The sequence below is a fragment of the Hippoglossus stenolepis genome, chromosome 5 (assembly GCF_022539355.2).
Source record: "Hippoglossus stenolepis isolate QCI-W04-F060 chromosome 5, HSTE1.2, whole genome shotgun sequence".
Taxonomy (NCBI): Eukaryota; Metazoa; Chordata; class Actinopteri; order Pleuronectiformes; family Pleuronectidae; genus Hippoglossus; species Hippoglossus stenolepis.
This window is the reverse complement of record NC_061487.1, coordinates 11557634-11571247: the sequence shown is the minus strand read 5'-3', so window position 1 is coordinate 11571247 and position 13614 is coordinate 11557634. Positions and strand designations below refer to the sequence as shown.

The following is a 13614-nucleotide window of genomic DNA, read 5'->3' as shown; positions in this document are numbered from 1 at the left end:
AAAACACAGTTTCTGTTCCACGTCTTACACTGTAATCACACCAAATTAAATTTTTCTCCATTTTTATATTTTAAAGTGGATATTTTTGGGCCAGAAACACTTAAGCTCCTCCATTTACTTGTATTTGTTTGCAGGCCGAACAAAGGTGGATCTCACCTTCAAGGTTTCCACCGCGATGGCGAGGTCCCACCGATACACAAGCTCGAGCCTTCTTCTTTCAATCATGATGATTCAACCCATTATTATAGCATCAAATAACTAATTTTAACCAAACTAACCAGAAAAATGAATCAGTGTGAAAAAAAACGACATACATTGACATAAACCACACTTGAGAAGAATCTAATGTGTACTTTAACTCTTGTAGTTTGTTCTGTGTCCTGTCCACTAACATGGGGGAGGCCGGAGGATTTGTGACCTATACTGCAGCCAGCCACCAGGTGGAGACTGAGATGCTTTGGCTTCACTTTTGGGGTGCAGTCATGTCGTCCATCTTTAAATACATTGTGATTTTAACCTGACGATTGTTTCTAAAAATCAAACAAAGTTGATTTGTTGCCTAAATTTAATCAAACTGTGAATGAAAATAGAGCCATCAATGGTTAAAGTGATGTGAAAGTTAAAATCCATACAGCATTACAACAAATTAACAAATCAAAACATAGAATGTGTTGAAATTTGATTTTGAGATGGGGTCTCTCGTTCAAAGTCACTTCATCTAAAAGGACATCACAGAAACATACACATGGTAGAGGAGCACAGGGAATAGTCACATCCGACTGTGTCTTCTGATAACACAGCATCCTCAGCATCTTTCCTTCAGTCAGTCCTGGCTCGCTGCCTCAGCTTCACTGAGCTTCTCACTAACATGTACGAATGTTACACAACAGAGGAAACGGTGTATGTGTAATGAAAGGAGCAGAGATGCAGCTACTCCTGCCACGCCTCTGCCATCATGGTTGCATTGTTGTGTAACATGTCTCATCTTGTTTAAAGGGTGGCGTGAGGATATATTTGTGCCAACAGAAATAACCAAGGTTTCTAACTGCTCTTTACCAACAGATGGTAAAAGCTAATTCTAGAAGGTCGTAGAAATAACTATCTGAAGTGGCTGAGGCAAGTGAATGAGCTACAAATTGTAAAGATTTCACATAATTCTCTGCTCAAATTTTAAACAGCCTTCAGTTTACTTGAAAACTGAGGATTTTCTGGGATTAGTTTGGTTGGAGGTTTTATCAAGCTGGTTATTTGTTCGGCATTTTGTTAATAAATGGCATAAAATAAAAAACACCCATTACATCTACCACAGATCCATGTGATGTCTTCAAATTGCCTGTTTTGTCTAAACAAAATAATGTATTTCCACTGTACAACTTAAAATGTTATAGCTTAAGTTTACAACGTATAAAACATTTGAAGTGGGCTTTGTTACATATTAAGGTGTTTTTATGAATCCATTATTTTATATTATTTTCAATTTCTGATGCATGTAAGAAATCTATCGGTATTTTTCATGATTGAAGCCCCAGGAGTAAACACGTGCCCACCCCCGCCCAGCCCATCAGACACCAGGGACTGTAACATGAACCTGCTCCCACCCCCCCCCACCCACCCACCTGTCCCTGCTCAGAAAGCAGCAAAGAGAAGCATGACGAGAGAAATGCGTCAGTGAGACAGGACACACTAGGGAGGGGAGGGGGGGTGGTTTGTAAAATGTCTTTAACAAACACTGGACGAGCACGACGCACAAAGACACACAGTCCATATTAGGGGAAATGGTTTAATTTGGAGACAGAGGCAAAGAAACACACCACACGTGAACAAACATTGACCAAAAAAAGAACACAGTCTTTCTGCTACACACCTCTATGGGGAAAAAACAAAACAAATCTCTACACAGGTAAAAAGCAAGGCTCCAAACTAAACAGATAGTTAACTCTTCAACTAAGACAATTATCCACACAAGTTGTCGAAATCCCGATGACCATTAAACTATGTGGACAGCACAAATACTAACAGGAAACTTACCACGATTTATTGGATCCCAGCCCCCCACCACCGAAAAAACTGATCAATGAAGTGTGAGGAACACGTGGAGATCCAAGTCAAACCAAAAATCAGGCATCTTTATATTTTTAGAGACAAAAAAACAAAACAAAAATTGCTTGACGCCACCAAGAGCCCGAACTCGAGATATGGTCAAGACGAGGCCACATAGATAGGCCAGACTACTTTTTTTTCCCCAATATAGATTTTTTTATCCTTTAATTTCCAATATAAAAAGCTTCACTGGTACAAAATACATATGAACAACCAGTTGTAGAAATTGGAAAGCCTGTGTAGGTCTTTTATTTTTTATCTTTTTCAAATCCCCCCCCCAGTTTCAAAAAATTGATATTGACCAAACAGAAAAAAAGAATAACTACTGTGTGTATGATACAGATCACATCAAGATGCACCCACTTTGGCTTTCATCAAGACAAGAAAAAACATCCATTAAATTATTGGTGGAACATGAACAAAGTCTTACCGATTACCAGACAAGAAAATAACAGGAAAAAGATATTTCTCTCTCTTCTTTTGGATCAGGACAATATCTAGTGATGCAAAGCTACCACAAAGTCAAAAGAAGAAAATAAAAGTAGCACTTGAGAATATGAAAACAAAAGAAATAAGTGATTGTTAGAGCTCGAACGGGATTTGTGATGGAAGCCCCTGAAGTGAGTCAAGTTCTTGTCGGGACCACTGTGGACTGTACATTGTGCTTTTTTAAATATATATATTCATTCACAGGAACACTTTAACATACACTGAATGTCCCTAAAGACCTGCATTCGTTTTCTACACGACTTTAAATCACTATAAGATGTTAGAAATGGATCCCAAAGTCATCGTCTATGACCACCCCCCCCAAAAAGAAAATGTCTGATCGTTGAGTTTCTCAAAATACATGTGTTCACACTCGACCTTCAAATGTATAGGGAAGTTTATTGTTTTATCTACAAGTTTTTCAAACCAACTGTTCAAATTGAAGTACATCACAATACACATTAACCAGTAACTCAACACAGAGTGGGGGAGGAGTGGGAGGCGAGGGGGGAACATGAGCAGGTGACAAGAGCTTTAATGACACTGGCATAAATAGACAAGAAAAAACGGCAAACTGCAGCAATCTCTAAACCAAGGCCTAATAAGGATGTGTAGGCAGTTTCTATAGACGTATATATGGCACTTTGAATATTGTATTGCATTTGGATAGAAAAAACACTGTAAAAAGCACATGCCCATTATTCAAAAGTGAAATCAGTGGTACCGTGACATTTTTGGGATTATAATCACACACAACATTCTGCAAAAAGTGATTTAGCTCCCACAAATTGTGCTTTAACGTTCCCTTACAAAACTACACTTTCCTCAAGCACTGTTTAAAATTTGGTACCTTTCTATTACTTTTTTTGGAACATTTATGTATTTTGAGAGAAAAAAAAAATCCAAACTGAAACAAGGACAAACGTGACAATTGTGCATTGTGTCGTAAAATCCTGTGTGTCTTAGTTTCACCCACACACACACAAAAACCCCTGAGTTGACAACTCTTAAGCGCCATCAGGTACGCAGTTTTAGGGAACCCTTCCCTTAGGGGCTGAAGTGGTTGTTATTTTACCAGAATGGTGGTGCAAGAGACAAAATACCACCCCGATAAAAAAAATTGTAAACTTTGTGTTGAAAAAAATGGAATGTATTTGTAAACCAACACTTTTGTGGTCGATTTAGTGGTTTAGTGGTTAATGTGCTGTGCATACTGCGGTGTACGACTCAAACATTACACTGGAAGTCACATAAAAAGAATAATCAGCAAAAAACTAAAATAAAAGCAAGTGTGTGTGTGTGTCTAAATAAATGTGCAGAGACCCACAGGTCGCATGTTGTGTCCGGGTGATCTCTTCCTTCAGGGGCTCCCACGTTAGCAATGACAGAAAGTGTTTTTGTGTGTCGCAGTGTGCATGTGTGCGTGTTAGGAGAACCAGGAGATATTACATGAGAGAAATGTGTGAAATCAAAAACACTGAGTTTTGACACATGGGCACTTTAACAACAAAACAAAGAAAAAAAACACATGTCTGGCATCTGTGTGATTAACAGACATTGTAAATCATCTTTCAACATGAGGCATCCGAACTAAACCAAAATGAAACATCCATTAATTAAATTATTAATGAGAAATTCACAGAAAGTCAACCAGACGTACCATGGAGAATAACACTTCTTTTTAAGTTTTCTTTAAATGCAGAAAAAAGAAAATTGCCTACATACTCAAAAATGTGACTATTTAAAAAAAAAAAAAAGTACTTCCCCCCCACCCCCAAGAAGTTGAAATTACAAGTAATGCAGAGGAATCATTGACTCAGTGTTTTTAATTTTCTAGAAATGACCCTTAAATGGTCACGCTGATTTTACAACTGATTTAGTCCTCTTTATAAATGTAATACACTGAAGAACCCCCTGACACAGATGACATTACAACATAATCTACAAAAAACCCAACGTTTTGCCTGGGTCCTGTTAGTTAAACTTCTATAGATTCAATGGTATAAAATATAGGTAATCTAAGTGTGCATTTAAACCACAGATTGTCTATTTGTGAATCAGTTCTAAAAAAGTTGACTCATGTAGGTAGTCATTTCTCTAAACAGAGCAAATGTACCTGTTATTGTGCCATCGATAGTTCAAAAGAAAAAAGGTAAATACACTGGATATTTTTTTGTAAATGAAAAGAATAAATTTTTAAATAGCCTTGGTGTAAATCTTCACACTGCTCGCAAAATGTAGAGATCATCACAGAGCACTGAGAGGGGTTTTACTGGTCAGACTTTTAAAAGTGTTGGAAAGTTGTCTGAAGTTTTTTTTAAACCAACATATTGCTAATGGCACCGAATAGCACAGCTGTGTGCCAATCCCTGTATTCAACTTTCAAGTGAAGTTTACTGAGAGGTAAAACGAAAGCAACTTAAAAAAAAACAAAGAGAAAAAAAGCTAAATTAAAATAAGGAATCCCACAGGTTTGTTTTTTTTAAACATTCGCAAACACAAAAAAGTTCTCTTAAATGAATTAAACGTAGGTAAGTTTTCACATTGATTAGCTTGACCTCTCTCCCATCTATCACATTTCGATACAGAGAAAAAAACAAAAAATATTCATGCAGGAAAAACAAAAAACAAAATCAGGTTGAGCTAAGGTCAAGGGTCAGTGGGTGGCCAGGTATTGGTCAGGCGAGCTTAGAGAGACATCACAGACAATGGTGGGATGATGAGGCCAGGAGTTTGGCTTGGCTTTCAACATCATGAAGACATGCTAGGCTAATGATGAGCAAACAGGCATGGAGATTTGTTCTAAAAAAAAGGAACAAAAACACGAAAGGAAGAGAGAGAGAGAGAGGAGACAAAGAGGGGAGAAGAGAAAGTTAGGGGCACGGCACAAGAATCGTTTAGCCATGAGGCACAAAAACCAACAAAAACAATCACCACATACAGTAAAGGACAGTGCAGTAAACGACCCCACCCCTATCTCGCCCGACACACAAAAACAATACACAGATTTAAGGAAGTGACACCACCAGGGACGCATGGGCAGAGACTCCAACATGCAAACTGTATACTTGGTCCCCAAAGAAATCCATCTAGAGCCAGTCCCTTGTGAGAGACGTGGAGGATGGATGGAAGTACTATAAGAGGTTGTTAATAGAGAGATAGAGAGGTAGGCTAGCTCCGCATGGCCTAGATAATGAAACGACAGGGAGGGGAGAGAACGAGTGAGCAACAGATAGAGGGAAGGAGACAAAGACTGAAGGATTGAGAGTGAAAGAAATTTTCACGACACAAACGAGACACAAGCCAAACAAAGGGTGAAGCTCTGGGCCCGGGGTCTACGTGGCCTGGGGGCTTCAGCCCTTCAACACAACAACTGATCCTTAGTCAACCTGTCAAACTTGACCTGAAGGCAATGAAATGGCATGGAAACACATCTGATGCTCTCCACTAAAATACAGTGACACAAAATACCTCCAGCGAACACTGACTCCAGTGATAGTCATAAATAATTATACACATTAAAATATTTAATCAGACTCAAATTACATGAGAAAACCGCAGGAATGAAACAGTAAAAAGTGGAACGATCATTGCAACCATTTTTTAGTAATAGGGCAAGTCTCCCTCCTGTAGTGGGCTCCTTTCCCCCTGCCCCACTGAGTCTCTGCTGTGGTGACCTTGGCTGGAGGGTGAACTTACCCTAGCAGTGCTAGCATTAGAGCTGGGAAGGGGGTAAGGCCCCGGGGCTAGGATCAGTAGGGTTTGCTGTCGTTCTTGGAGCGCTTCAGCTGAACCTTCAGCCTCTTCATTCCAATCTGGAAACCATTCATGGCCTGGATGGCAGCCTGCGCAGACACTGGATTGTCATAGCTGACGAACCCTGAGGACATAAAGGTAAAAGACGCATTAAACTCTTCATTGTCGTGCTTTAGCATAAATATGCCCTCAACCAAACATTCTTGTAAAATTACACCAAAACATCAAACAAATGTTATGGATACAACTACGGTTTTTCCTGAATAACCACCAGAGAAAGAAAGAAAAGTAATTCTTCAACTGAGAACTGATTTCTGTTTGTGCATATTTCCAAGCATGGATCACCCAGACAGTAGCTACTTCTGAAGTAATATATATTCACATTTATATAGTCTGCAACATTGTGTAGGAAAAAAAACATTATTTCTATAAGTCTTAAAATATGTCCGAGATGTGATACTTTAATGCTGTGTGTCACACTTTGAATACACTGCTTCTTCTACGAAAAATGTGCAGGGCTGTCGCTTGGACTACATTATTACTGTCACTGCATTATTCAAAATGGAGACCTGTAAAAAAATCCAGAAATTGACCATGACAATATTCGTGACACAATGCTCCAGGCTGTATTCTCAGTCATAATATGTAGGTGTTCAGAAGGCTAAAAACTTACCAAAGCACTTGCTCAGATTGGTCTGTTTGTCGATGAAGACTTTGGCAGAGACCACGTTTCCAAAAGGCATGAACATCTGCAGAAGATCCTGGTCCCCAAACTCCTGGGGCAGGTGGTAGATGAACAGGTTGGCGCCCTCTGGCCCTACTCCATTTGGTAAGAAAACCAAACACTCAAGTTAGATTACATTTTAAAAAAGGCACATGCACCAGTTTTTTTTTATCAATGCAAAAGTCAAATTATGTAGAACACATCTGAAAAAGATATGTTCACGCAGCCAATGTTAATATGTGAAGCCAGAGTGTGTTGGTACGTGCTGAGGATCTGCTCACCTTCCTTCTGGTTGCCAGCGATACTCTGCTGCAGGAGGGACTGGCTGTAGAGGGAGGGCAGAGCGGAGGCTGTGTACTGCTGCATCCCTGAGTAGGCCTGGGTCAGAGCGTCCATGGAGCTGGCTGCTGACCCGTTAGCCATGGAGGCTCCCAGGCCGCCGTTCATGGCCGCCATACCTGTGAAACGCAATCAAATTAATGTGTTGTATAAACAATCACAACTCAAATGTTTGGTGCAAGTTGTAAAATATCTAACATGTACTTAAGCTGCATTAAATGATTTTGACCACAAGGGGGCAGAAAGACAAACTCAGAAATATAACCTTCAAGTTGTTATGACTTAAGAAGGGGACACAGGACAGTATAATTTATGTGTCATTCGGCACATAAACTCAGTGTGTGATATGTAAAGATTGATCTGATACTATAGAAATCACTTGTGTGTTGTGAATATGTGTGAAAATACTTGTAAATCAACAAAAGAGGAAGACAGGCAACCAAGACTTGACAAGAGAAACACAGGATTCACCAAAACTGTTTTTCTCTGTCTTTGTAGTACTGACTGCGCTGCCGTATTTTAGTAGAAAAAACAACAACTGGTGTTCTCGCAGAATCTGTGTGGTCATCTAACACCAGACCACCAGTTGTTAGTGACCTGTCGTTCATGTTTTGTCAGATGTATTTACTCAGTCCAAAGGTCAATGCTCCTTTAGTGTTTATTACCTAGATTCTGGTTTGTCTTTATGACCCTGTTCAGACCTGGTATCAACATCTGCCCTGCGTGATCAGATCACAAGTGATTAGCGCCAAGTTCAGATCTGAGCGCACCCAAATGCATCCTGAGATCTGATCATTCACGCCACAATGGGAGGTGGACTGGGACTCATTTGTCCATATTCTTTTCACACATTTCCCATATAGAGCTGGGAAATGGGATCTGATCACAAGTGGTCACAGAGGACACATTTTATGACGGGTGTGAACAGATGAACTTAGAAGTGTCCACTTGTAATCAGATCTCTCAGGACGGAAGTTAATGCCAGGTCTGAACAGGGACTAAGTGTGGTTTGTCCAGTCTGTGTCGGGATTAGCTAGTTTGTCAGGTTTGTCCCAAACTCAACATGTCAGCAGCCTTGCTAAAAAGGCATTTCCCTCAAGCTGCTTTCAGACATGCACTGGACTCTGCAGCTCCTCCGTATTTTCTCCGGAGGTGGTGAACACAAATGTCTGAGTGAGACGCTCTGCAGTTTCTATGGATTTTTATCCGCCTGGCCTCCTAGTATAATGTCTGTAGAAATCCAGGAGAAGTCGGTGTGTGAACACAGCAGGGTATCCCCCACTGGATTCAACACGGGCGAGTGGGGGGATTGATGATGCCTCTAAAATGCGACAGACTCCAAAAAATATCTCCTGGTGCAAAAGCGGCATCATGTTAGGGTGCTGTTAACAAAATCATGATATACATGCAGCAGAGTTAATACGTCACTTCCTGCCTCTGTCTGCTGCACCCGGCTGCTCCACCTCTCGTCTGTGCAGAAAACCTCCCATGTTGTGCATGTGTGAAAGGCAAACTATGGGTAAAGTCTGTAGCTAATTCCGAAAAGAGCTTCATTTATTTACCAAGAAGGTTATGCTCAATCAAGCACCTTCAATCCGATGACACTGCATTGTGGCAAATATTGAGCTAGGTTAACTTTTTGCCATATAGCCTTAGGTTGAATAGAAAATGCTACAGTTTTAAAAATGTTTTATCATCCATCTGAATATGCCCTTGGCAAACAACTTGCTGCTTGTACATCCAGCAGTGACATAAATCATTTAATGCAGCTTTCAGGTTAGCAAAAGTGTACAGGTGACATTTTGTAGATTTTATCTGTTTAGTATAAAGCAGATTCTCACCACTGACGCCACCGGTGAGAGCGTTAAGGCTATTGAGGCCCATAGAGGTCCCAGTGAGACCCTGCAGGGTGCCCAGCGATGCCAAGGTGCTCATAGCAGCACCAGCGCTGGAGGCTGATGAACAAACTGTTGAGAGACAATTAAAAAAGAGGAAATATGGGTTACTACAAGCGTGACGAGCTCCTGTTCAAAACACGCCATAACACTTTAAACCCCTGGCATCTTTGCCACAAGTTGTTATAGTTAAGAGAGGATGAAACAGCAGTGAAGGGGCAGTTAAAAATCTGTCTCTTAATGAGTGGTCATTAGCACAACAGCAATATGCTAAACTCAGACAGATGGAGCAAATGTATATACACTGGCTCCAGATTAAAAAGGAAATGGGGCCTCTCATAAAGCTTTATATGAGGGTGATTAACTCCCATAAAATCAATGAGGAATGGCTGATGACCGCTGCGGATGAGGGAGGTTTGAAGAGCAGTTGGTAGGTACCATTACAGCAGCAGGAGCACTGACTTGAGGACATTTATATATCAATGGGTGAGGAATATCTATTTAAATATTATGTGACGATAAACCAAGAAAACGGACAGGTTAATTTATCAATTACAAATAAATAAGGTCAAAAGCTGTGGATGCAGAACACATTCATAAACAAATAATCTCACTCAACTGAAATAACAAATGATCATCAACGCTGCCACAGAGTTCAACCCTGAATGTACAGCACATGCACATACTATAAATTCAGCTCTAGTTGGTGATGAATTACCTTGACCGCCCAGAGCTCCCAGGGCTCCAGCGCTTGCAGACAGGGCGTTGGAATTCGGGCTGCCAGAGCTCTGAGCTGCAGCCGCTGCAGCAGCTAATGTGGCCAAGTTCTGCAGCTGAAGGGGATTCACACCTGCTGAGAGGACGAACCAACAGGTGATTATCAAAGACTTACACATTTACAGTATGCTCATGTTCCTGCACACAAACACCTTTGCAAACAGACTTGGAGGGAACCAGCTACTCCAGAATATATCGCTACAGTTTAAGATTGGATATACTTTTAGGGCCACATCAAGTAAAATCACAGAAAACAGGTAAGGAAACATTAGCCTGAGCTAAGGCTGGCTGTAGTGTGCAGTACCTTTTTGTATTCCAAGAAATTTAAAACATTTTTGGTACTAATATTTTTAGTCAGTATTTAATTTTTACATCATGGGTCTCTGTCATTTGACTTGCATTACATTTGGATTAATAAACAAACAAAGCTAAAAAGCAAAACATAAAGTATAAACTTGGAAATAAGAAGGTGTAGGGAACATGTTGGAAAAAAGGCATTTATTTATTTCATTTGGAAGACTAATGTAGGGAAATGTAGTCCATTATTTACATCCGAACAGCATTTTGTATCAATTTTACCCGATATGACTGAAAACTGAATTTCTCCATTACTTAAATCTCCCTTATAATAAGAAAGGGATCTTGCTAGTTTCCTTACTCAAGGCCCAAAATTTTAAGCCAGCCTAATTTTGTTATGTAATGTTACATTTCTAAAGCAACATGGTGCTCTAAGATATTTTGATACTTAATTTCATGGTGAAGTGCAGGCTGTTTGTCTTTAGAAAGACCTGCACCTAGCAGCACTGATTCTTTATGTGCCACTGATCTGAGACAGTAATGTGATTTATGGTACTAAAAGTCACATGGTTGGTGACATGAAAAGTCTGCTTGTGACACGAGCGAACAGATTAAGAACAAAGTCTGAAAAAATTAACTCACCTCCTAGTCTCTGCATACCATTGAAGCTGCTTTGATTACTGGTAGATGTGGCCTGCTGGAGCAACTGTTGATAAAGAAAGAAAGAAAGAAAGAAAGATCAATAATCAGACAGGCAATGCACAATTAGGTCTTGTTACCAAATTAACTAGTTTATCATTTAATTTCAGAACAGACAATTTTGTGTTGCCATTACAGCATACTGCACATTTGTGGCAGGAAGAAGATAAAAAAATCCTAATGTTGACTTTTATCTAGTCTTCTGATAACATATGTAATGATCTGACTGACAAACTGATATATATTGGTGATAATTACTTTAAGGCTCGCCAACAATTTAGGGGAAGATTGGTTTTTAACTCCCATGTTTTGACACTGAGAAATAAAAAAACCCACTGACTGTAAACAAACAGTTCAACTGTTTATGTTGTAAACACACTCAAGTCACATGTTTACAGGCTCCAATACAGAGAAGCCACATGTGAATCACATGCCTGGCTTCTTCAGGCAGAACCCAAACTGAGACAATTCATCTATTCAGGTCTGAAAACTAGGAGGTATTTTGAATTATTTTGTAGCTTGTTTGTGCTTTTTATGTACTAGTTATTAAATAAGTTAATAGTTTGGATACTTACTAAGTTTACAGTATTACAGCCTACAAGGTTGTATCTGTTAAACAAACTGGCTTCTGCATTCCCATCCAGTGCAGTCTGTTATTCAAACAACATTAAACAAGAACAGGGTCACATAATAATGATATGATTAAATACACATCGCTGAGAAGAATCCTGCTTTTGTCAAGCTTTTTATTTCGTTAGGTTTTGGTTGAGATCTGTTCATACATGAATCTTAACACCTCAAAATTCCATCTGACTCCATCTACACAAATTTATTAAAAAGTCCAAGCACCGCAATTATTACTCACTGCCTTATGTGTACGTATTGGTTTAAATGTCCAGTGGTAGCTGTAGTTTTTTACTACCTTGGTGTTTTGGGAGTCCCATGAAAATTCATTATATGTCCAATCTAAGAACACATATTGAAGAAACTAAACTTGTACCATAATACATGAATAATGTGAAGCTCAGCCGGGTTGCAAATTTGAGTAACACTTACAGCCAGGTACTGTGGTGTGAGGGTCCCCAGGCCAGCCAGGTTTCCCCAGGTGGAGGCATTGTTGAGCTGCTGAATCTGCTGTACTAGCTGCTGTTGCAGGCGCCTCTGCTCCTTATCTCTCTGTGTGTCGGCAAACTTCGCTACCAAAGGTGAGGAACAGCCCTGGAGCAGTGAAAACATAGGGAGTCAGACCGGTTCAGAAACACACAGAAGAATTCATCAGTTAATTTACCAATGCAAAGACGCAGTCATTGCAAGGGATGTTTAAAAAGGAGGGTATCGTCTATGCCTCAAGACAATCTTCATATCAAAACTAACACACAGGACATCTGCCATGCATAGCTGAGCCAGGCCACATTCCAATACGGGGCACAGGACAATGCTGCAGTCAGTGAATCTTTTTAGCACTTTTAGCTGAACAGAGTCCACAGACAAGCAGACAACAGATGGAGACAACATATAAAAAATACACATTTAAAACAAAGATATGTCAGCAGACACTAACAAGAAAAATGCATTACAATACACACAATCTCGCAAACAGACAGTCACATACGGTAGAGACAGACGTATGGACACGAGGCATGCGGTGCAAAAGTATTTTGATACTTGAGAGCCAAACAGGGACCAGGCTGGACAGGGAAAATGGCTTCTGCACCAGCAGCACCTCCCATGGCAGCTGAAAACTGGGTAAGTTATGATATGGGAGGAATAGGCGGTACCACCACTAGGGCCTGCATTTTATATGAGAGGAGGAGTGTTATGTTTTTGGTTGGGCTCCTAATTAGATGTGGCCTGATGCTTCACTGGGGAGCCTCTGACCTGCTAGCTGTCAAATTACTGCTGCTCCACTTCCAAAAGTCTCCACCGGCTTCACCAGGACATGGACCCAGTTTTTGAAGAAATCTAATCGGGTGGCTGCTCCAGTCTAAAGTAATTCTTTGTTAACCTATATTTGATGGTGTGGGCTATTTTCCCTGTGGCCCAAAATATAGACTGATTATGGCATACGGATGGCTAGGCTCTCAACAATTATCAGAATCAATAAATGAGATCCATTTAGTCCAGCCCAAAATTAGAGATGACGGCAATTCTTGTCATATCCTGTCGTGTCCTGTAAACACTTTGTGCAAGGCAATGCTTCAGGTTTTATTTGATTATTTTGCAGATGAAAATGTAATTTTATAATTAACAAGAGTGGTTTTGGAAATATCTTGTGCTCTGTGATGAATGGCAACCATCTGCTTGGACAGGTTCTTCATCTTTCAAACACAAGGGGGCAGCAGAATGTAAAGGGGGTGAGAAATAGGTGCTAAGGGGTACAGTACCTCCATAGTCTGAGAGTGATGCATGGTTTTGATTGCATTCTGTGCCATTGCCCTGGTAGCAAATGTGACAAACGCACAGCCTGTAGGGGGGGAACAATAGGAAGGGGGGGAGGAGGGAGGGAGGGAGGGACAAGAAGAAACAAAACAAGACAAA

The 13614-nt window shown here is 40.3% G+C and overlaps 1 protein-coding gene across 11 annotated transcripts in view; it reads right to left on the bottom strand.

Annotated features, from left to right (window-relative positions):
- Nucleotides 1–1766: 1766 nt before the first annotated feature.
- Nucleotides 1767–13614, bottom strand: part of LOC118110190 (CUGBP Elav-like family member 2) — a 30327-nt gene continuing 18479 nt past the window's right edge. For 2 of the 11 annotated variants that reach the window (XM_035157855.2, XM_035157859.2), the window contains exons 6-15: nucleotides 13461–13540; nucleotides 12133–12294; nucleotides 11652–11726; nucleotides 11020–11083; nucleotides 10022–10156; nucleotides 9250–9375; nucleotides 7351–7527; nucleotides 7019–7165; nucleotides 6289–6469; nucleotides 1767–5391 (exon numbers count right to left, since the gene is read on the bottom strand). In XM_035157855.2, the coding sequence (XP_035013746.1) occupies nucleotides 6342–6469; nucleotides 7019–7165; nucleotides 7351–7527; nucleotides 9250–9375; nucleotides 10022–10156; nucleotides 11020–11083; nucleotides 11652–11726; nucleotides 12133–12294; nucleotides 13461–13540 (1094 nt within the window). In that variant the 3' untranslated portion in view covers nucleotides 1767–5391; nucleotides 6289–6341. The remainder of the gene's footprint in view (nucleotides 5392–6288; nucleotides 6470–7018; nucleotides 7166–7350; nucleotides 7528–9249; nucleotides 9376–10021; nucleotides 10157–11019; nucleotides 11084–11651; nucleotides 11727–12132; nucleotides 12295–13460; nucleotides 13541–13614) is intronic. The other 9 variants (XM_035157863.2, XM_035157866.2, XM_035157862.2 and 6 more) reach the window with 6 other exon arrangements.